The sequence below is a fragment of the Bombina bombina genome, unplaced genomic scaffold (genome assembly GCF_027579735.1).
Source record: "Bombina bombina isolate aBomBom1 unplaced genomic scaffold, aBomBom1.pri scaffold_925, whole genome shotgun sequence".
NCBI lineage: Eukaryota > Metazoa > Chordata > Amphibia > Anura > Bombinatoridae > Bombina > Bombina bombina.
In genome coordinates, this window is record NW_026510903.1 from 108,543 (window position 1) to 132,969 (window position 24,427).

Here is a 24,427-nt window from a genome sequence, read left to right on the forward strand (position 1 = left end):
CTCAGGGGGATATTGTCAACTGTCTTAAATGTTTGCCACTTGTGAATAATCTTTCTCACTGTTTAATGATGGATTACATTTTTATTGAATGGCATTATACCTTTCCCAGATTGATTGGGCAGCAACAATTGCTTCTCTATGATCATTGCAGATGTCTTTCCAACTTGGCATTGTGTTAAAACCCACCTGAATGCTCCAGACCAGCAAACTGCTAAATCTTTGGCTTTTATAGAGGTGGTCACACTTGCTGATGATCAATTAATCAAGGGCATTTGATAAGCAGCACCAGGCTGCTACTTAGCCTCTTAATTCCTATGGAAGCAGTATGGGTGTACTTAGTTTTTCACACATGGCTTCTCCATTTTGGCTTTATTTTTGTTAAATAAATCATGACACAGTGTAATATGTCATGTGTTGTTGTTCATCTGAGGTAGTATTTACCTCATTTTAGGACCTGCTAAGGACCAGATGATTGTTATTGTGTCCTGATCCATAAAACCATAGAATTCAAAGAGGGTGTAGTTTTTTTCTTCACACAACTGGATATTGCAGCCACCAATCAACAGCTAGCTTCCAGTAGTTCATTGCTGCTTCTGAAACTACCTATCTATGCTTTTCAACAAAAGATACAAAGAGAACAAGCAAATTAGATATAATAGAAGTTGGACATTTCTATTTGATGCATAAAAGTTTAATTTTTACTTTAGTGTCCTTTTAAGCATGTTTATCTGCTCTCCTTTGCAGTGACCAATTAGGGTCAGATCTATTTTTGTAATGAACTGCTAAGTTAAAGGGATGCTAAAGTCGAAATTAAACTTTCATCATTCAGATAGAGCATGCAATACCAATTTACTTCCATTATCAAATTGTGCAGTCTTTTTATATGCACCCCTTCTGAGGCACCAGCTCCTACTGAGCATGTGCAAGAGTTCATAGTGCATAGGTATATGCGTCTTTGATTGGCTGATACCTGTCACATGATACATGAGGCTGGCTATTTTCTATTGCATTGTCTTTTTATTATGTACTTGTTTATGCAATTCTACTGTTAAATTACAGGAAATGTAGGTAAATAGTAGAAGTAAAATGCAGTTATTTCCCTTAATTTTGAGTTAAATGTCTCTTTAACCTAATTTGTTTTTTAATTTATATGAAAACATAACTATGTGTATACAAAAGGAAAAAAATAAGATTGCAATGCCCAATTAAGCCAACTAAACTAAACCAATATTGTTTGTGGTTTCTTAATTCCTTTTAGATTTTGAATTTGATGAGTGCAAAATAGCTCCACAAATGTGTAGTTAAAGGGACAGTCAAGTCCAAAATAAACTTTCATGATTCAAATAGGGCATGTCATTTTAAACAACTTTACAATTTACTTTTATCACCAAATTTGCTTTGTTGTCTTGGTATTCTTAATTGAAAGCTAAACCTAGGTAGGCTAATATATGCTTATTTCTTACACCTTAAAGGCCTCCTCTTATGTGAATGTTTTTTGACAGTTCACCACTAGAGGGCGTTAGTTCATGTGTGTCATATAGATAGCACTGTGCTTACAAACGTGGAGTTACCTAGGAGTCAACACTGATTGGCTAAAATGCAAGTCTGTCAAAAGAACTGAAATAAGGGGGCAGTTTGCAGAGGCTTAGATACAAGGTAATCACAGAGGTAAAAAGTAAATTAAAGGGACAGTCAAGTCCAAAAAAAAAACTTTCATGATTTAAATAGGGAATGTAATTTTAAACAATTTTCCAATTTACTTTTATCACCAATTTTGCTTTGTTCTCTTGGTATTCTTAGTTGAAAGCTAAACCTAGGAGGTTCATATGCTAATGTCTTAGACCTTGACGACTGCCTCTAATCTGAATGCATTTTGACCACTAGAGGGCATTAGTTCATGTGTTTCATATAGATAACATTGAGTTCATGCACGTCAAGTTACCCTGGAGTGAGCACTGATTGGCTAAAATGCAAGTCTGTCAAAAGAACTGAAGTAAGGAGGCAGTTTGCAGAGGCATAGATACAAGGTAATCACAGAGGTAAAAAGAGTATTTCTATAACAGTGTTGTTTATGCAAAACTGGGGAATGGTAATTAAAGGGATTATCTTTCTTTTTAAACAACAAAAATTCTGGTGTTGACTGTCCCTTTAATATTACTGTGTTGTTTATGCAAAACTGGGGAATGGGTAATAAAGGTATTATCTATCTTTTTAAACAACAAAAATTCTGGTGTTGACTGTCGCTTTAAGTGTAAAGAATTTGAATTGTGAGCAGAAAATCAGGACAGGCACATGCTATTTCTCGTCAAAACAATAATAAAAAAGTACACTGATAAGCAATGAAAATATGTGATTGTGATTGCGTTAATAAGTCATGCTGATAATTATCAAATGATCAAACAATAGGTTGTGACCAGCCTCTATATTAGTTGTTTAAAGGGACTTGAAATCCAAACTTTTTTCTTTATTTTTCTGGCAGAGCATACAATTTGAAAAAAAACTTTCCAGTTTACTATTATTATCTAATTTGCTTTGTTCTCGTGGTATTCTTTGTTGAAAAGCATGTCTAGCTAGGCTCAGGAGCAGCAGCGCACTACTAGAAGCTAGCTGCTGATTGGTGGCTGCACATATATGACTCACTGTTTAATGATGGATTACATTTTTATTGAATGGCATTATACCTTTCCCAGATTGATTGGGCAGCAACAATTGCTTCTCTATGATCATTGCAGATGTCTTTCCAACTTGGCATTGTGTTAAAACCCACCTGAATGCTCCAGACCAGCAAACTGCTAAATCTTTGGCTTTTATAGAGGTGGTCACACTTGCTGATGATCAATTAATCAAGGGCATTTGATAAGCAGCACCAGGCTGCTACTTAGCCTCTTAATTCCTATGGAAGCAGTATGGGTGTACTTAGTTTTTCACACATGGCTTCTCCATTTTGGCTTTATTTTTGTTAAATAAATCATGACACAGTGTAATATGTCATGTGTTGTTGTTCATCTGAGGTAGTATTTACCTCATTTTAGGACCTGCTAAGGACCAGATGATTGTTATTGTGTCCTGATCCATAAAACCATAGAATTCAAAGAGGGTGTAGTTTTTTTCTTCACACAACTGGATATTGCAGCCACCAATCAACAGCTAGCTTCCAGTAGTTCATTGCTGCTTCTGAAACTACCTATCTATGCTTTTCAACAAAAGATACAAAGAGAACAAGCAAATTAGATATAATAGAAGTTGGACATTTCTATTTGATGCATAAAAGTTTAATTTTTACTTTAGTGTCCTTTTAAGCATGTTTATCTGCTCTCCTTTGCAGTGACCAATTAGGGTCAGATCTATTTTTGTAATGAACTGCTAAGTTAAAGGGATGCTAAAGTCGAAATTAAACTTTCATCATTCAGATAGAGCATGCAATACCAATTTACTTCCATTATCAAATTGTGCAGTCTTTTTATATGCACCCCTTCTGAGGCACCAGCTCCTACTGAGCATGTGCAAGAGTTCATAGTGCATAGGTATATGCGTCTTTGATTGGCTGATACCTGTCACATGATACATGAGGCTGGCTATTTTCTATTGCATTGTCTTTTTATTATGTACTTGTTTATGCAATTCTACTGTTAAATTACAGGAAATGTAGGTAAATAGTAGAAGTAAAATGCAGTTATTTCCCTTAATTTTGAGTTAAATGTCTCTTTAACCTAATTTGTTTTTTAATTTATATGAAAACATAACTATGTGTATACAAAAGGAAAAAAATAAGATTGCAATGCCCAATTAAGCCAACTAAACTAAACCAATATTGTTTGTGGTTTCTTAATTCCTTTTAGATTTTGAATTTGATGAGTGCAAAATAGCTCCACAAATGTGTAGTTAAAGGGACAGTCAAGTCCAAAATAAACTTTCATGATTCAAATAGGGCATGTCATTTTAAACAACTTTACAATTTACTTTTATCACCAAATTTGCTTTGTTGTCTTGGTATTCTTAATTGAAAGCTAAACCTAGGTAGGCTAATATATGCTTATTTCTTACACCTTAAAGGCCTCCTCTTATGTGAATGTTTTTTGACAGTTCACCACTAGAGGGCGTTAGTTCATGTGTGTCATATAGATAGCACTGTGCTTACAAACGTGGAGTTACCTAGGAGTCAACACTGATTGGCTAAAATGCAAGTCTGTCAAAAGAACTGAAATAAGGGGGCAGTTTGCAGAGGCTTAGATACAAGGTAATCACAGAGGTAAAAAGTAAATTAAAGGGACAGTCAAGTCCAAAAAAAAAACTTTCATGATTTAAATAGGGAATGTAATTTTAAACAATTTTCCAATTTACTTTTATCACCAATTTTGCTTTGTTCTCTTGGTATTCTTAGTTGAAAGCTAAACCTAGGAGGTTCATATGCTAATGTCTTAGACCTTGACGACTGCCTCTAATCTGAATGCATTTTGACCACTAGAGGGCATTAGTTCATGTGTTTCATATAGATAACATTGAGTTCATGCACGTCAAGTTACCCTGGAGTGAGCACTGATTGGCTAAAATGCAAGTCTGTCAAAAGAACTGAAGTAAGGAGGCAGTTTGCAGAGGCATAGATACAAGGTAATCACAGAGGTAAAAAGAGTATTTCTATAACAGTGTTGTTTATGCAAAACTGGGGAATGGTAATTAAAGGGATTATCTTTCTTTTTAAACAACAAAAATTCTGGTGTTGACTGTCCCTTTAATATTACTGTGTTGTTTATGCAAAACTGGGGAATGGGTAATAAAGGTATTATCTATCTTTTTAAACAACAAAAATTCTGGTGTTGACTGTCGCTTTAAGTGTAAAGAATTTGAATTGTGAGCAGAAAATCAGGACAGGCACATGCTATTTCTCGTCAAAACAATAATAAAAAAGTACACTGATAAGCAATGAAAATATGTGATTGTGATTGCGTTAATAAGTCATGCTGATAATTATCAAATGATCAAACAATAGGTTGTGACCAGCCTCTATATTAGTTGTTTAAAGGGACTTGAAATCCAAACTTTTTTCTTTATTTTTCTGGCAGAGCATACAATTTGAAAAAAAACTTTCCAGTTTACTATTATTATCTAATTTGCTTTGTTCTCGTGGTATTCTTTGTTGAAAAGCATGTCTAGCTAGGCTCAGGAGCAGCAGCGCACTACTAGAAGCTAGCTGCTGATTGGTGGCTGCACATATATGACTCTTGTCATTGGCTCATCTGAGGTATTCAGCTAACTCCCAGTAGTGTATTGCTGTTTCTTCAACAAAGAAAACAAACAAACAAATAAATAAACTGGAATGTTGTTTAAAATTGTATCCTCTATCTGAAATTTTGGGTTTCATGCCCCTTAACCCCTTAACGACCAGCGACATAGCCAGTACATTTCAGGTCTTTCTATGTGGCTTGTTTTTTCAATAGTGGGGGGGGGGGGGGTATAATAGCGTGGTCTTCCTGCAGAGTTTGGCTATTGAAAACTAATTGCAGCAAACAAGGTATTTGATTTGCTTTACAAATGTTTAAACTTGGCTGATATGTTTTTCATGAGAACATGTTTAGTGTCCCTTTAATGCCCCTGTGTCTGACACTGAAAAGCTGTATGGATGTCACAAACATTCTTGTTTCTCCTTTACCAGTGTGCTTAAAGCCATTCGTGTGAGTGACAACTTCCATGCAAGGTACAATGCTTTGTCTCGTACCTACACGTACAGGGTGGTGACTGGATGCAGCAGAATAGACCTTCCAGTGTTTGAGAGGGACCTTTGCTGGGCAGCACATGGAGGGTGAGTCTTAATGCATGTATAAGTATTGCTCATTGTCAGGTGGTAACATTCTGATGTGACTCACACACCAGTGAGCATGGAATTAATGTGTTTGCTATGTCACCTTTGTATAATAAAAGTTTGTTCAGCGTATAAATACCTAGAGTGGCTTTATAAGAGCAACGTATGGCTTCATTGTTTGTTCAGACAGATAGCGAGGCGAGGCCTTTGAGAGACTTCCTGTGCGCACTGCCTTAAAACTTCTGCTCCCTAAAGTTCTGCTATAGAGCTTATTGATCCAAATTAATTTTCCTGGAATAAGATAATTGATTGATTACTATTTTTTAACGTTAGCTTACGTTACTCTCAGTATGTGAGGAGGTCACATGACTACATAAGCTGTGGCACAAATAGGTCTAGATTTACAAGGTGAGCGCAATCGATAGCGCAGGGTGCATTATCTTGTGCTTCCCCTACAAATAACACATAATACAATTACAAGTGGATGATTACAAATTTTAACCAGAGAATCTTAACATGGCAGAATTTATTTTTATCCCGCCCTATACTTTTAAAGGGATACTAAACCCAATTTCTTCTGTTATGTGTGATCAGTCCACGGGTCATCATTACTTCTGGGATATAACTCCTCCCCAACAGGAAATGCAAGAGGATTCACCCAGCAGAGCTGCATATAGCTCCTCCCCTCTACGTCAGTCCCAGTCATTCTCTTGCACCCAACGACTAGATAGGATGTGTGAGAGGACTATGGTGATTATACTTAGTTTTTATGACTTCAATCAAAAGTTTGTTATTTTAAAATAGCACCGGAGCGTGTTATTACTTCTCTGGCAGAGTTTGAGGAAGAATCTGACAGGGATTTTTTACTATGATTTTAACCGGAGTCGTTAAGATCATATTGCTGTTCTCGACCATCTGAGGGAGGTAAAGGCTTCAGATCAGGGGACAGCGGGCAGATGAATCTGCATTGAGGTATGTGGCAGTTTTTATTTTCTGAATGGAATTGATGAGAAAAGCCTGCCATACCGTTAAAATGACATGTATGTTTACACTTCAGTATTCTGGGGATGGTATTTCACCGGAACTACTGTGTTAAAAGTCACTAATCCTTTTAATAACTATTCTCATGTTAAACGTTTTTGCTGGAATGTAGAATCGTTTACATTGCTGAGGTACTGTGTGAATAAATATTTGGGCATTATTTTCCACTTGGCAGTTTTTTTGCTTTAATTGTGACAGTTTCGTTTCTCTTCACTGCTGTGTGGGAGAGGGAGGGGCCGTTTTTGGCGCCCTTTGCTAAAAGTTGTGTTGTTTTAAAGTTTGATGCAATAACTGTTTTTCAGTTCATTATTTCAACTGTCATTTAATCGTTAGTACCTCTTTGAGGCACAGTGCGTTTTTTTGCTAAAAAAGATTATAACCAAGTTGTAAGTTTTTTTGCTAGTGTGTTAAACATGTCTGACTCAGAGGAAGATATCTGTGTCATTTGTTCCAATGCCAAGGTGGAGCCCAATAGAAATTTATGTACTAACTGTATTGATGCTACTTTAAATAAAAGTCAATCTGTACAATGTGAACAAATTTCACCAAACAGCGAGGGGAGAGTTATGCCGACTAACTCGCCTCACGCGACAGTACCTGCATCTCCCGCCCGGGAGGTGCGTGATATTTTGGCGCCTAGTACATCTGGGCGGCCATTACAGATAACATTACAAGATATGGCTACTGTTATGACTGAAGTTTTGTCTAAATTACCTGAACTAAGAGGCAAGCGTGATCACTCTGGGGTGAGAACAGAGTGCGCTGACAATGCTAGGGCCATGTCTGATACTGCGTCACAGCTCGCAGAGCATGAGGACGGAGAGCTTCATTCTGTGGGTGACGGTTCTGATCCAAACAGATTGGACTCAGATATTTCAAATTTTAAATTTAAATTGGAGAACCTCCGTGTACTACTAGGGGAGGTCTTAGCAGCTCTCAACGATTGTAACACTGTTGCAATACCAGAGAAACTGTGTAGGTTGGATAAATACTTTGCGGTACCGGCGAGTACTGACGTTTTTCCTATACCTAAGAGACTAACTGAAATTGTTACTAAGGAGTGGGATAGACCCGGTGTGCCGTTCTCACCCCCTCCAATATTTAGAAAGATGTTTCCAATAGACGCCACCACTCGGGACTTATGGCAAACGGTCCCCAAGGTGGAGGGAGCAGTTTCTACTTTAGCTAAGCGTACCACTATCCCGGTGGAGGATAGCTGTGCTTTCTCAGATCCAATGGATAAAAAATTAGAGGGTTACCTTAAGAAAATGTTTGTTCAACAAGGTTTTATATTACAACCCCTTGCATGTATCGCGCCGATTACGGCTGCGGCAGCATTTTGGATTGAGTCGCTTGAAGAGAACCTTAGTTCCTCTACGCTAGACGACATTACGGACAGGCTTAGAGTCCTTAAACTAGCTAATTCTTTCATTTCGGAGGCCGTAGTACATTTAACCAAACTTACGGCTAAGAACTCAGGATTCGCCATACAGGCACGCAGGGCACTGTGGCTAAAATCCTGGTCAGCTGATGTTACTTCTAAGTCCAAATTACTTAATATACCTTTCAAGGGGCAGTCCTTATTCGGGCCCGGTTTGAAAGAAATTATCGCTGACATTACGGGAGGTAAGGGCCACGCCCTACCTCAAGACAAGGCCAAAGCTAAGGCTAGACAGTCTAATTTTCGTCCCTTTCGGAATTTCAAAACAGGAGCAGCATCAACCTCCACTGCACCAAAACAGGAAGGAGCTGTTGCTCGTTACAGGCAAGGCTGGAAGCCTAACCAGTCCTGGAACAAAAGCAAGCAGGCCAGGAAACCTGCTGCTGCCCCAAAGACAGCATGAACCGAGAGCCCCCGATCCGGGACCGGATCTAGTAGGGGGCAGACTCTCCCTCTTCGCCCAGGCCTGGGCAAGAGATGTTCAGGATCCCTGGGCACTAGAGATCATATCTCAGGGATACCTTCTAGACTTCAAATTATCTCCCCCAAGAGGGAGATTTCATCTGTCAAGGTTGTCAACAAACCAGATAAAGAAAGAAGCGTTTCTACGCTGCGTACAAGATCTGTTAACAATGGGAGTGATCCATCCGGTTCCGTGGTCGGAACAAGGACAAGGGTTCTACTCAAACCTGTTTGTGGTTCCCAAAAAAGAGGGAACTTTCAGGCCAATCTTAGATTTAAAGACTCTAAACAAATTCCTAAGAGTTCCATCGTTCAAAATGGAAACTATTCGGACAATCTTACCCATGATCCAAGAGGGTCAGTACATGACCACAGTGGATTTAAAGGATGCTTACCTTCACATACCGATCCACAAAGATCATCACCGGTATCTAAGGTTTGCCTTCTTAGACAGGCACTACCAGTTTGTAGCTCTTCCATTCGGATTGGCTACGGCTCCAAGAATCTTCACAAAGGTTCTGGGTGCCCTTCTAGCGGTACTAAGACCGCGAGGGATTTCGGTAGCTCCGTACCTAGACGACATTCTAATACAAGCTTCAAGCTTTCAAACTGCCAAGTCTCATACAGAGTTAGTTCTGGCATTTCTAAGGTCGCATGGATGGAAAGTGAACGAAAAGAAGAGTTCTCTCTTTCCTCTCACAAGAGTTCCATTCTTGGGGACTCTTATAGATTCTGTAGAAATGAAGATTTACCTGACAGAAGACAGGTTAACAAAACTTCAAAATGCATGCCGCGTCCTTCATTCCATTCAACACCCGTCAGTAGCTCAATGCATGGAGGTGATCGGCTTAATGGTAGCGGCAATGGACATAGTACCTTTTGCACGCCTACACCTCAGACCGCTGCAATTATGCATGCTAAGTCAGTGGAATGGGGATTACTCAGATTTGTCCCCTGCTCTGAATCTGAATCAAGAGACCAGAAATTCTCTTCTATGGTGGCTTCATCGGCCACACCTGTCTAGGGGGATGCCATTCAGCAGGCCAGACTGGACAATTGTAACAACAGACGCCAGCCTACTAGGTTGGGGCGCTGTCTGGAATTCTCTGAAGGCTCAGGGACTATGGAATCAGGAGGAGAGTCTCCTTCCAATAAACATTCTGGAATTGAGAGCAGTTCTCAATGCCCTTCTGGCTTGGCCCCAGTTAATAACTCGGGGGTTCATCAGGTTTCAGTCGGACAACATCACGACTGTAGCTTACATCAACCATCAGGGAGGGACAAGAAGCTCCCTAGCAATGATGGAAGTATCAAAGATAATTCGCTGGGCAGAGTCTCACTCTTGCCACCTGTCAGCAATCCACATCCCGGGAGTGGAGAACTGGGAGGCGGATTTCTTGAGTCGCCAGACTCTTCATCCGGGGGAGTGGGAACTTCATCCGGAGGTCTTTGCCCAAATACTTCGACGTTGGGGCAAACCAGAGATAGATCTCATGGCGTCTCGCCAGAACGCCAAACTTCCTCGCTACGGGTCCAGATCCAGGGATCCGGGGGCAGTTCTGATAGATGCTTTGACAGCACCTTGGAACTTCAGGATGGCTTATGTGTTTCCACCCTTCCCGCTGCTTCCTCGATTGATTGCCAAAATCAAACAGGAGAGAGCATCAGTAATTCTAATAGCACCTGCTTGGCCACGCAGGACTTGGTATGCAGATCTAGTGGACATGTCATCCTGTCCGCCTTGGTCTCTACCTCTAAGACAGGACCTTCTGATACAGGGTCCATTCAAACATCAAAATCTAACTTCTCTGAAGCTGACTGCTTGGAAATTGAACGCTTGATTTTATCAAAACGTGGTTTTTCTGAGTCGGTTATTGATACCCTGATTCAGGCTAGGAAGCCTGTTACCAGAAGGATTTACCATAAAATATGGCGGAAATACCTATACTGGTGCGAATCCAAAGGTTACTCCTGGAGTAAGGTTAGGATCGCTAGGATATTGTCTTTTCTACAAGAAGGTTTAGAAAAGGGTTTATCAGCTAGTTCATTAAAGGGACAGATTTCAGCTCTGTCCATCTTGTTACACAGACGTCTGTCAGAAAATCCAGACGTCCAGTCCTTTTGTCAGGCTTTAGCTAGGATCAAGCCTGTGTTTAAAGCTGTTGCTCCACCATGGAGTTTAAACTTAGTTCTTAACGTCTTACAGGGTGTTCCGTTTGAACCCCTTCATTCCATTGATATAAAAATGTTATCTTGGAAAGTTCTGTTTTTGATGGCTATTTCCTCGGCTCGAAGAGTCTCTGAGTTATCAGCCTTACATTGTGATTCCCCTTATCTGATTTTTCACTCAGACAAGGTAGTTCTGCGTACTAAACCTGGGTTCTTACCTAAGGTAGTCACTAACAGGAACATCAATCAAGAGATTGTTGTCCCATCCTTGTGTCCAAATCCTTCTTCAAAGAAGGAACGTCTTTTACACAATCTGGATGTAGTTCGTGCCCTCAAGTTCTACTTGCAGGCAACTAAAGATTTTCGCCAAACTTCTTCCTTGTTTGTCGTTTACTCTGGACAGAGGAGAGGTCAAAAAGCTTCTGCTACCTCTCTCTCTTTTTGGCTTCGTAGCATAATACGTTTAGCCTATGAGACTGCTGGACAGCAGCCTCCTGAAAGAATTACAGCTCACTCCACTAGAGCTGTGGCTTCCACTTGGGCCTTTAAGAATGAGGCCTCTGTTGAACAGATTTGCAAGGCTGCAACTTGGTCTTCGCTTCATACTTTTTCCAAATTTTACAAATTTGACACTTTTGCTTCTTCGGAGGCTATTTTTGGGAGAAAGGTTCTTCAGGCAGTGGTTCCTTCTGTATAATGAGCCTGCCTATCCCTCCCGTCATCCGTGTACTTTTGCTTTGGTATTGGTATCCCAGAAGTAATGATGACCCGTGGACTGATCACACATAACAGAAGAAAACATAATTTATGCTTACCTGATAAATTCCTTTCTTCTGTTGTGTGATCAGTCCACGGCCCGCCCTGTTTTAAGGCAGGTAAATATCTTTTAAATTATACTCCAGTCACCACTTCACCCTTGGTTACTCCTTTCTCGTTGATTCTTGGTCGAATGACTGGGACTGACGTAGAGGGGAGGAGCTATATGCAGCTCTGCTGGGTGAATCCTCTTGCATTTCCTGTTGGGGAGGAGTTATATCCCAGAAGTAATGATGACCCGTGGACTGATCACACAACAGAAGAAAGGAATTTATCAGGTAAGCATAAATTATGTTTTTTTTCTTTCATGATTCAGATAGAGCATGAGATTTTAAGCACCTTTCTAATTTACTCCTATTATGAATTTTTCTTTGTTCTCATGCTATCTTGATTTGAAAAAGCATTACTGTAAGCTTTAGAGCCGGACCATTTTTTGTTCAGCACCTGGGTAGCACTTGCTGATTTGTGGCTAAATGTAGCAAACCAATCAGCAAGCTCTACCAAGGTGCTGAACTAAAAATGGGCCGGCTCCTAACCTTTTATTACTGCTTTTTCAAATCAAGATAACATGAAAACAAAGAAAAATTGATAATAGGAGTAAATTAGAAAGTTGCTTAAAATTGCATGCTCTATCTGAATCATGAAAGAAAAAAATGTGGGGTTAGTATCCCTTTAATGGATAGCACAGGGAGTGGTATTAGTGCACTCATTGCAAATGATGAGTTTGCAATCAAGAGCAATTGAGAATACCACTTTGAAATATAATGCTTTTTGAGACATGAAGTAAACCATTATTAACAATAGCATACCACATAACTACATGAAGAACTCCACTACTTGCACACCATCGGCTTAGGGCCCCCATACAAGCCCATTATCTAAGGTTATAGCACACCTGTGCTATGCAATATGCAGATGTTATCATGTTCTAGGTCAGTGTTTCTCAACCGCGGTCCTCAGATACCCCTAACAGTCCAGATTTTTATTATAGCTGAAATAGAGCAAATCAGCTGATCAGTAACCATGGTTACTAACCTGCTCTCACCTATCAGCTGATTATTTCACCTGTGCTCTAGTTCAGCTTTAATGAAAACCTGTCCTGTAGGGGGTATTTGAGGACTGCGGTAGTGCGAGCACAAGATAAGGCACCCTGCGCTATTGATTGCTGTCCTACACTATTCCTCAAGCAAAAACAATTAACTTTGGACTTTTAATATGAAGAAATAATAGAAGTAATAGTGACTGCAGTATGCTAACACACAGTAGCGCTGTGTTCTTTGCACTATACTTGTAATTTAGGTCATAGTGTGTCTTAAAAGTAGCTGAAATTATATTTCTCCAACATTGGTGTGTCCGGTCCATGGCGTCATCCTTACTTGTGGGATATTCTCTTCCCCAACAGGAAATGGCAAAGAGTCCCAGCAAAGCTGGTCACATGATCCCTCCTAGGCTCCGCCCACCCCAGTCATTCTCTTTGCCGTTGCACAGGCAACATCTCCACGGAGATGGTTAAGAGTTTTTTGGTGTTTAAATGTAGTTTTATTCTTCTATCAAGTGTTTGTTATTTTAAAATAGTGCTGGTATGTACTATTTACTCTGAAACAGAAAAGGATGAAGATTTCTGTTTGTAAGAGGAAGATGATTTTAGCAGACAGTAACTAAAATCGATTGCTGTTTCCACACAGGACTGTTGACATGAAGTAACTTCAGTTGGGGGAAACAGTTAGCAGTCTTTTCTGCTTAAGGTATGACTAGCCATATTTCTAACAAGACCATGTAATGCTGGAAGGCTGTCATTTCCCCTCATGGGGACCGGTAAGCCATTTTCTTAGTTAAACATAAAAGAATAAAGGGCTTCAAAAAGGGCTTAAAAACTGGTAGACATGTTTCTGGGCTAAAACAATTGCTTTACTAGGCATATTATGCAGATTCTAACTAATTATTGGTATTATAATCTTGGGGAACGTTTAGAAAAACGGCAGGCACTGTGTTGGACACCTTTTTCAGATGGGGGCCTTTCTAGTTATAGACAGAGCCTCATTCTGGGACTGTATAGGGGTTAAATGTAAAAACGGCTCCGGTTCCGTTAATTTAAGGGTTAAAGCTCTGAAATTTGGTGTGCAATACTTTTAATGCTTTAAGACACTGTGGTGAAATTTTGGTGAATTTTGAACAATTCCTTCATACTTTTTCACATATTCAGTAATAAAGTGTTTTCAGTTTGAAATTTAAAGTGACAGTAACGGTTTTATTTTAAAACGTTTTTTGTGCTTTGTTGACAAGTTTAAGCCTGTTTAACATGTCTGTACCATCAGATAAGCTATGTTCTATATGTATGAAAGCCAATGTGTCTCCCCATTTAAATTTATGTGATAATTGTGCCATAGTGTCCAAACAAAGTAAGGACAGTAATGCAACAGATAATGATATTGCCCAAGATGATTCCTCAAATGAGGGGAGTAAACATGATACTACATCATCCCCTACTGTGTCTACACCAGTTTTGCCCACACAGGAGGCCCCTAGTACATCTAGTGCGCCAATACTTATTACCATGCAAAATTAACGGCTGTAATGGATAACTCCATAGCAAATCTTTTATCCAAAATGCCTACTTATCAGAGAAAGCGCGATTGCTCTGTTTTAAACACTGAAGAGCAAGAGGACGCTGATGATAACTGTTCTGACATACCCTCACACCAATCTCAAGGGGCCATGAGGGAGGTTTTGTCTGATGGAGAAATTTCAGATTCAGGAAAAATTTCTCATCAAGCTGAACCTGATGTTGTGACATTTAAATTTAAATTAGAACATCTCCGCGCACTGCTTAAGGAGGTGTTATCTACTCTGGATGATTGTGACAATTTGGTCATTCCAGAGAAATTATGTAAGATGGACAAGTTCCTAGAGGTTCCGGTGCCCCCCGACGCTTTTCCTATACCCAAGCGGGTGGCGGACATAGTAAATAAAGAGTGGGAAAGGCCCGGCATACCTTTTGTTCCCCCCCCTATATTTAAGAAATTATTTCCTATAGTCGACCCCAGAAAGGACTTATGGCAGACAGTCCCCAAGATCGAGGGGGCGGTTTCTACTCTAAACAAACGTACTACTATTCCTATCGAAGATAGTTGTGCTTTCAAAGATCCTATGGATAAGAAATTAGAGGATTTGCTTAAAAAGATTTTTGTACAGCAAGGTTACCTTCTACAACCAATTTCATGCATTGTTCCTGTCACTACGGCAGCGTGTTTCTGGTTCGAGGAACTAGAAAAATCGCTCAGTAAAGAATCTTCGTATGAGGAGGTTATGGACAGAGTTCAAGCACTTAAATTGGCTAACTCTTTTGTTTTAGATGCCGCTTTGCAATTAGCTAGATTAGCGGCGAAAAATTCAGGGTTTGCTGTCGTGGCGCGCAGAGTGCTTTGGCTAAAGTCTTGGTCAGCGGATGTGTCTTCCAAGATAAAATTGCTTAACATTCCTTTCAAAGGTAAAACATTATTTGGACCTGATTTGAAAGAGATTATTTCAGACATCACTGGGGGAAAGGGCCACGCCCTCCCACAGGATAGGTCTTTTAAGGCTAATAATAAGCCTAATTTTCGTCCCTTTCGCAGAAACGGACCAGTCTCTAATTCTGTATCCTCTAAGCAAGAGGGTAATACTTCACAACCCAAACCAGCCTGGAAACCAATGCAAGGCTGGAACAAGGGTAAGCAGGCCAAGAAGCCTACCACTGCTACCAAAACAGCATGAAGGGATAGCCCCCGATCCGGGACCGGATCTAGTGGGGGGCAGACTTTCTCTCTTTGCTCAGGCTTGGGCAAGAGATGTTCAGGATCCTTGGGCGCTAGAAATAGTTTCTCAAGGTTATCTCCTGGAATTCAAGGAACTACCCCCAAGGGGAAGGTTCCACAGGTCTCAATTATCTTCAAACCAAATAAAGAGACAGGCATTCTTACATTGTGTAGAAGACCTGTTAAAGATGGGAGTGATACATCCAGTTCCAATAAGAGAACAAGGAATGGGATTTTATTCCAATCTGTTCATAGTTCCCAAAAAAGAGGGAACATTCAGACCAATTTTGGATCTAAAGATCCTAAACAAATTTCTCAGGGTACCATCGTTCAAAATGGAAACTATTCGAACGATCCTACCTACTATCCAGGAAAATCAATTTATGACTACCGTGGATTTAAAGGATGCGTACCTACATATTCCTATCCACAAGGAACATCATCAGTTCCTAAGGTTCGCTTTTCTGGACAAGCATTACCAGTTTGTGGCACTTCCATTTGGATTAGCCACTGCTCCAAGGATTTTCACAAGGGTACTAGGGTCCCTTCTAGCGGTTCTAAGACCAAGGGGCATTGCAGTAGTACCTTACTTGGACGACATCCTGATTCAAGCGTCGTCCCTGTCAAAAGCAAAGGCTCATACGGACATCGTCCTAGCCTTTCTCAGATCTCACGGATGGAAGGTGAACTAAGAAAAAAGTTCTCTGTCCCCGTCAACAAGAGTTCCCTTCTTGGGAACAATAATAGATTCCTTAGAAATTAGGATTTTTCTGACAGAGGTCAGAAAATCAAAACTTCTAAGCTCTTGTCAAGTACTTCATTCTGTTCCTCGTCCTTCCATAGCGCAGTGCATGGAAGTAATAGGATTGATGGTTGCAACAATGGACATAGTTCCTTTTGCACGAATTCATCTAAGACCATTACAACTGTGCATGCTCAGACAGTGGAATGGGGATTATACAGACTTGTCTCCGACGATTCAAGTAGATCAAAAGACCAGAGATTCACTCCGTTGGTGGCTGACCCTGGACAATCTGTCACAGGAATGAGCTTCCGCAGACCAGAGTGGGTCATTGTCACGATCGACGCCAGCCTAGTGGGCTGGGGCGCGGTCTGGGAATCCCTGAAAGCTCAGGGTCTATGGTCTCGGGAAGAGTCTCTTCTCCCGATAAACATTCTGGAACTGAGAGCAATATTCAATGCTCTCAGAGCTTGGCCTCAACTAGCAAAGGCCAAATTCATAAGGTTTCAGTCAGACAACATGACGACCGTTGCATATATCAATCATCAGGGGGGAACAAGGACTTCCCTGGCGATGAAAGAAGTGACCAAGATAATTCAATGGGCGGAGGATCACTCCTGCCACTTGTCTGCGATCCACATCCCAGGAGTGGAAAATTGGGAAGCGGATTTTCTGAGTCGTCAGACATTCCATCCGGGGGAGTGGGAACTCCATCCGGAAATCTTTGCCCAAATAACTCAATTATGGGGCATTCCAGACATGGATCTGACGGCGTCTCGTCAGAACTTCAAGGTTCCTTGCTACGGGTCCAGATCCAGGGATCCCAAGGCGACCCTAGTAGATGCACTAGTAGCACCTTGGACCTTCAACCTAGCTTATGTATTCCCACCGTTTCCTCTCATCCCCAGGCTGGTAGCCAGGATCAATCAGGAGAGGGCCTCGGTGATCTTGATAGCTCCTGCGTGGCCACGCAGGACTTGGTATGCAGACCTGGTGAATATGTCATCGGCTCCACCATGGAAGCTACCTTTGAGACAGGACCTTCTTGTTCAGGGTCCATTCGAACATCCGAATCTGGTTTCCCTCCAACTGACGGCTTGGAGATTGAACGCTTGATTTTATCAAAGCGTGGGTTTTCAGATTCTGTAATAGATACTCTGATTCAGGCTAGAAAGCCTGTAACTAGAAAAATTTACCATAAAATATGGAAAAAATATATCTGTTGGTGTGAATCTAAAGGATTCCCATGGAACAAGATAAAAATTCCTAAGATTCTATCCTTTCTACAAGAAGGTTTGGAGAAAGGATTATCTGCAAGTTCTCTGAAGGGACAGATCTTTTTTCTGGGCTAAAACAATTGCTTTACTAGGCATATTATGCAGATTCTAACTAATTATTGGTATTATAATCTTGGGGAACGTTTAGAAAAACGGCAGGCACTGTGTTGGACACCTTTTTCAGATGGGGGCCTTTCTAGTTATAGACAGAGCCTCATTCTGGGACTGTATAGGGGTTAAATGTAAAAACGGCTCCGGTTCCGTTAATTTAAGGGTTAAAGCTCTGAAATTTGGTGTGCAATACTTTTAATGCTTTAAGACACTGTGGTGAAATTTTGGTGAATTTTGAACAATTCCTTCATACTTTTTCACATATTCAGTAATAAAGTGTTTTCAGTTTGAAATTTAAAGTGACAGTAACGGTTTTATTTTAAAACGTTTTTTGTGCTTTGTTGACAAGTTTAAGCCTGTTTAACATGTCTGTACCATCAGATAAGCTATGTTCTATATGTATGAAAGCCAATGTGTCTCCCCATTTAAATTTATGTGATAATTGTGCCATAGTGTCCAAACAAAGTAAGGACAGTAATGCAACAGATAATGATATTGCCCAAGATGATTCCTCAAATGAGGGGAGTAAACATGATACTACATCATCCCCTACTGTGTCTACACCAGTTTTGCCCACACAGGAGGCCCCTAGTACATCTAGTGCGCCAATACTTATTACCATGCAACAATTAACGGCTGTAATGGATAACTCCATAGCAAATCTTTTATCCAAAATGCCTACTTATCAGAGAAAGCGCGATTGCTCTGTTTTAAACACTGAAGAGCAAGAGGACGCTGATGATAACTGTTCTGACATACCCTCACACCAATCTCAAGGGGCCATGAGGGAGGTTTTGTCTGATGGAGAAATTTCAGATTCAGGAAAAATTTCTCATCAAGCTGAACCTGATGTTGTGACATTTAAATTTAAATTAGAACATCTCCGCGCACTGCTTAAGGAGGTGTTATCTACTCTGGATGATTGTGACAATTTGGTCATTCCAGAGAAATTATGTAAGATGGGTACTAGGGTCCCTTCTAGCGGTTCTAAGACCAAGGGGCATTGCAGTAGTACCTTACTTGGACGACATCCTGATTCAAGCGTCGTCCCTGTCAAAAGCAAAGGCTCATACGGACATCGTCCTAGCCTTTCTCAGATCTCACGGATGGAAGGTGAACTAAGAAAAAAGTTCTCTGTCCCCGTCAACAAGAGTTCCCTTCTTGGGAACAATAATAGATTCCTTAGAAATTAGGATTTTTCTGACAGAGGTCAGAAAATCAAAACTTCTAAGCTCTTGTCAAGTACTTCATTCTGTTCCTCGTCCTTCCATAGCGCAGTGCATGGAAGTAATAGGATTGATGGTTGCAACAATGGACATAGTTCCTTTTGCACGAATTCATCTAAGACCATTACAACTGTGCATGCTCAGACAGTGGAATGGGGATTATACAGACTTGTCTCCGACGATTCAAGTAGATCAAAAGACCAGAGATTCACTCCGTTGGTGGCTGACCCTGGACAATCTGTCACAGGGAATGAGCTTCCGCAGACCAGAGTGGGTCATTGTCACGACCGACGCCAGCCTAGTGGGCTGGGGCGCGGTCTGGGAATCCCTGAAAGCTCAGGGTCTATGGTCTCGGGAAGAGTCTCTTCTCCCGATAAACATTCTGGAACTGAGAGCAATATTCAATGCTCTCAGAGCTTGGCCTCAACTAGCAAAGGCCAAATTCATAAGGTTTCAGTCAGACAACATGACGACCGTTGCATATATCAATCATCAGGGGGGAACAAGGACTTCCCTGGCGATGAAAGAAGTGACCAAGATAATTCAATGGGCGGAGGATCACTCCTGCCACTTGTCTGCGATCCACATCCCAGGAGTGGAAAATTGGGAAGCGGATTTTCTGAGTCGTCAGACATTCCATCCGGGGGATTGGGAACTCCATCCCGAAATCTTTGCCCAAATAACTCAATTATGGGGCATTCCAGACATGGATCTGACGGCGTCTCGTCAGAACTTCAAGGTTCCTTGCTACGGGTCCAGATCCAGGGATCCCAAGGCGACCCTAGTAGATGCACTAGTAGCACCTTGGACCTTCAACCTAGCTTATGTATTCCCACCGTTTCCTCTCATCCCCAGGCTGGTAGCCAGGATCAATCAGGAGAGGGCCTCGGTGATCTTGATAGCTCCTGCGTGGCCACGCAGGACTTGGTATGCAGACCTGGTGAATATGTCATCGGCTCCACCATGGAAGCTACCTTTGAGACAGGACCTTCTTGTTCAGGGTCCATTCGAACATCCGAATCTGGTTTCCCTCCAACTGACGGCTTGGAGATTGAACGCTTGATTTTATCAAAGCGTGGGTTTTCAGATTCTGTAATAGATACTCTGATTCAGGCTAGAAAGCCTGTAACTAGAAAAATTTACCATAAAATATGGAAAAAATATATCTGTTGGTGTGAATCTAAAGGATTCCCATGGAACAAGATAAAAATTCCTAAGATTCTATCCTTTCTACAAGAAGGTTTGGAGAAAGGATTATCTGCAAGTTCTCTGAAGGGACAGATCTCTGCTTTATCTGTTTTACTTCACAAAAGACTGGCAGCTGTGCCAGATGTTCAAGCATTTGTTCAGGCTCTGGTTAGGATCAAGCCTGTTTACAGACCTTTGACTCCTCCCTGGAGTCTAAATCTAGTTCTTTCAGTTCTTCAAGGGGTTCCGTTTGAACCCTTACATTCCGTAGATATTAAGTTATTATCTTGGAAAGTTTTGTTTTTGGTTGCAATTTCTTCTGCTAGAAGAGTTTCAGAGTTATCTGCTCTGCAGTGTTCTCCGCCCTATCTGGTGTTCCATGCAGATAAGGTGGTTTTGCATACTAAGCCTGGTTTTCTTCCGAAAGTTGTTTCCAACAAAAATATTAACCAGGAGATAGTTGTACCTTCTTTGTGTCCGAATCCAGTTTCAAAGAAGGAACGTTTGTTACACAATTTGGACGTAGTCCGTGATCTAAAATTCTATTTAGAGGCTACTAAAGATTTCAGACAAACATCTTCCTTGTTTGTTGTTTATTCTGGTAAAAGGAGAGGTCAAAAAGCGACTTCTACCTCTCTTTCCTTTTGGCTTAAAAGCATTATCCGATTGGCTTATGAGACTGCCGGACGGCAGCCTCCTGAAAGAATCACAGCTCACTCCACTAGGGCTGTGGCTTCCACATGGGCCTTCAAGAACGAGGCTTCTGTTGACCAGATATGTAAGGCAGCGACTTGGTCTTCACTGCACACTTTTGCCAAATTTTACAAATTTGATACTTTTGCTTCTTCGGAGGCTATTTTTGGGAGAAAGGTTTTGCAAGCCGTGGTGCCTTCCATTTAGGTGACCTGATTTGCTCCCTCCCTTCATCCGTGTCCTAAAGCTTTGGTATTGGTTCCCACAAGTAAGGATGACGCCGTGGACCGGACACACCAATGTTGGAGAAAACAGAATTTATGCTTACCTGATAAATTACTTTCTCCAACGGTGTGTCCGGTCCACGGCCCGCCCTGGTTTTTTAATCAGGTCTGATGAATTATTTTCTCTAACTACAGTCACCACTGTATCATATGGTTTCTCCTATATATATTTCCTCCTGTCCGTCGGTCGAATGACTGGGGTGGGCAGCGCCTAGGAGGGATCATGTGACCAGCTTTGCTGGGACTCTTTGCCATTTCCTGTTGGGGAAGAGAATATCCCACAAGTAAGGATGACGCCGTGGACCGGACACACCGTTGGAGAAAGTTATTTATCAGGTAAGCATAAATTCTGATTTTAATCGTCATTCTGTTTTAATATACTATGTTTAAATCAATGTATTTTTCCCTTTACATGTATCTTTAATGTGCACCACCACTGAATCTTGACATCCTTAACAGTTTTGGCTATGTGCCAAAATGCTAGACATTGGGCATTTGGATGCTATGTTAACATTGGAATGCGGAAGAAGGCGGTCGTTCGTGCCCTTTGGCTCCTTTTTGGAGCCACATTTGTTCTTGTGAAAGTGCAACACACTACGATCTGGATTTGCACAGATTGTAATGTGTTGCAATTTCACAAGAATAAATGCGGCTCCGTAAAGAGCTGAAGGATACTAGCGGCCACCTTCTTCCACATTCAGATGTTAACGAAGCATCCGAATGCCCACATCTGCAAAATACTAACTATAAACATGATTGCTTTAGGAAAAACTAAGAAGCTCAAACCCAGTTATCACACAAAGGTGCTAACATAGTAGTCCCCCTTCAGCCTCTATCCCCAAGGGCTGAAAGTATTGAATACAAGCAACAAAAAGTTTGGAGAGCTTAACTTTATATCAGTCTGATTACTCCACTCCCTGTTTAAGGCTTGCAGAGCCGGTGTTCTATACGTTTCCCTACCGCTTTATGTTTTCCTACCTACGGCCACGCTAACAATAAACTTGCAAATACCCCTTGCACGTATGTGCTCACTGCCGCAGTCGCCAAACATTATAAAACACCAGCCTGTAAAAAACATGGAAATACACTTGTGCACGCATGTGCTCACTGCCGAAGTTGGCAAATATTACAAAACACTGTCCACAATTTTGGCAACTAGCTATTTTTATTCTGCATATTCAATATTATTATACTGATTTCTTTGATTAAAGGGACAGTCTAGTCCAAAATAAACTTTCATGATTCAGATAGAGCATGTAATTTTAAACAATTTTCCAATTTACTTTTATCACCAATTTTGCTTTGTTCTCTTGGTTTTCTTAGTTGAAAGCTTAACCTAGGAGGTTCATATGCTAATTTCTTAGACATTGAAGACCACCTCTTTTCAGAATGCATTTTAACAGTTTTTCACCACTAGAGGGTGTTAGTTCACGTATTTCATATAGATAACACTGTGCTTGTGCACGTGAAGTTATCTGGGAGCAGGCACTGATTGGCTAAACTGCAAGTCTGTCAAAAGAACTGAAATAAAGGGGCAGTTTGCAGAGGCTTAGATACAAGATAATCACAGAGGTTAAAAGTATATTATTATAAATGTGTTAGTTATGCAAAACTTGGAAATGGGTAATAAAGGGATTATCTATCTTTTAAAACAATAAAAATTCTGGTGTAGACTGTCCCTTTAAAGGAGTGAACGTATTTCAATAAAGCAGACATAATCTAAATTGTTACAAACATTCCCTTTCATGATGAAACGCTAATACATTTTGTAACTATTTAGATTATGTCTGCTTTATTGAAAGACGTTCGCTCCTTTAATCAAAGAAATCAGTATAATAATATTGAATATACAGAACAAAATAACATAGTTGTAGGAAGCCTTTTTTTTAAATGGTATTTTGATGTCCCCAGCTAGTTGCCAAAATTGTGGACAGTGTTCTGTAATATTTGCCGACATCCGCAGTGAGCGCGTGCGTGCACAAATGTTTTTCCAAGTTTTTTGTAGGCTGGTGTTCTATAATGTTTGCCGACTGCGGCAGTGAGCACATGTGTGCAAGGGGTATTTTCAAGTTTATTGTAGGCGTGGCCATAAGTGTTAAGTAGGTAGGAAAACGTAATGCGGTAGGGAAACATTACAGAACACCCGGCAATGTTGTAAATGCATAGTCCAATGAACCGTTAAAGGGACACTCATGTCAAAATTAAACTTTCATGATTCAGATAGAGCAGGCAATTTTAAACAACTTTCCAATTTACTTCCATTGACAAAATGTGCAGAGTCTTTTTTTATTTTACACTTTTTGGGTCACCAGCTCTTACTGTGCATGTGCAAGAATTCATAGAATTTACGTATATGCATTTGTGATGCAATGTTGGTAAGAGGTATTGTGAAAAGAAAGGAACTTATTTATTAGTTTTTGTGTAATATAGTAGCTCACTAGGTCATCCATATATTTTTGCAATATTAAATCCACCTATAATTGTAACCTTTTAATGAATAACTATTAGCTTTATGTTTATGTACACTATTGTGATTAGTTTGATTTGTATTTCTAGACGTCTGAATATAGAAGCAATTCAGGAAGCTGCTCAACTGATGCTTGGTACTCACGACTTCAGTGCATTCCGATCCTTTAACTCAGATAACATCTACAAGTCTCCTATCAAGACTTTGCTCCAAGCAGATATCACACCCTCCTCCACCATGTGGAATCACCACTTACAAAGCAGGTAAAGTAGGAAATGCAAGACACCACAGGCTACAAAGCTCTAGAGCAGTGATAGCTACCCCTTGGCAACCCTGATGTTTCAGAACTACAATTCCCATGATGCTCAGCTAGACTGCAGTGTGCCTAAGCATCATGTGAATTGTAGTTCCAAAACATCTGCTCTAGAACATGATCAACAATGAATACTACAATGATCAACAATAAATAACGCAAAGACCACGATTATACGGTTTTCTTTGTAATAACGTATGTGAGTTGCATTGTAAGCTTGTTATATGGAGGAAGAAGGCGCTTTAACAATTTTTTATTTCACATCTTGAGAAGAAAAAAAATATTTTGACAGTGCATAATGCAGGAGATGATCAATTACTATTGGGTTAATATAAAGCCAATCTTCTGGAGAAAGGCAGATACTTTAATTGAAGGGTTTTTCAGAAACAGTTTCTCCTCCCACTTTCAAGTTTCTTTAGCTTTCTATTTGGAGAATTCTGATTTGCTAAAAGTTTTGCTCATGTTAACTTTTTCTTTTCTCCTTTGAATATCTCTTATTCCTTACTTTTACATTTGTATGAATTGCAAGTCCTACCCTGCCTCATACTGCAGAGGTTTTACATTTACATATTACATTATAGCCTTCCTGTATGTGGCATGAAGTTA

The 24,427-nt window shown here is 40.5% G+C and overlaps 1 protein-coding gene across 1 annotated transcript in view; it reads left to right on the top strand.

Moving 5' to 3' along the window:
- LOC128643519 (tRNA pseudouridine synthase-like 1) overlaps positions 1 to 23,771 on the top strand; it is a gene marked incomplete at its 3' end in the record, with an annotated part of 82,313 nt that extends 58,542 nt beyond the window's left edge. The window contains exons 5-6 of the mRNA XM_053696363.1: positions 5,651 to 5,797; positions 23,598 to 23,771. Coding sequence (XP_053552338.1) covers positions 5,651 to 5,797; positions 23,598 to 23,771 — 321 coding nt within the window. The remainder of the gene's footprint in view (positions 1 to 5,650; positions 5,798 to 23,597) is intronic.
- Positions 23,772 to 24,427: the final 656 nt, after the last annotated feature.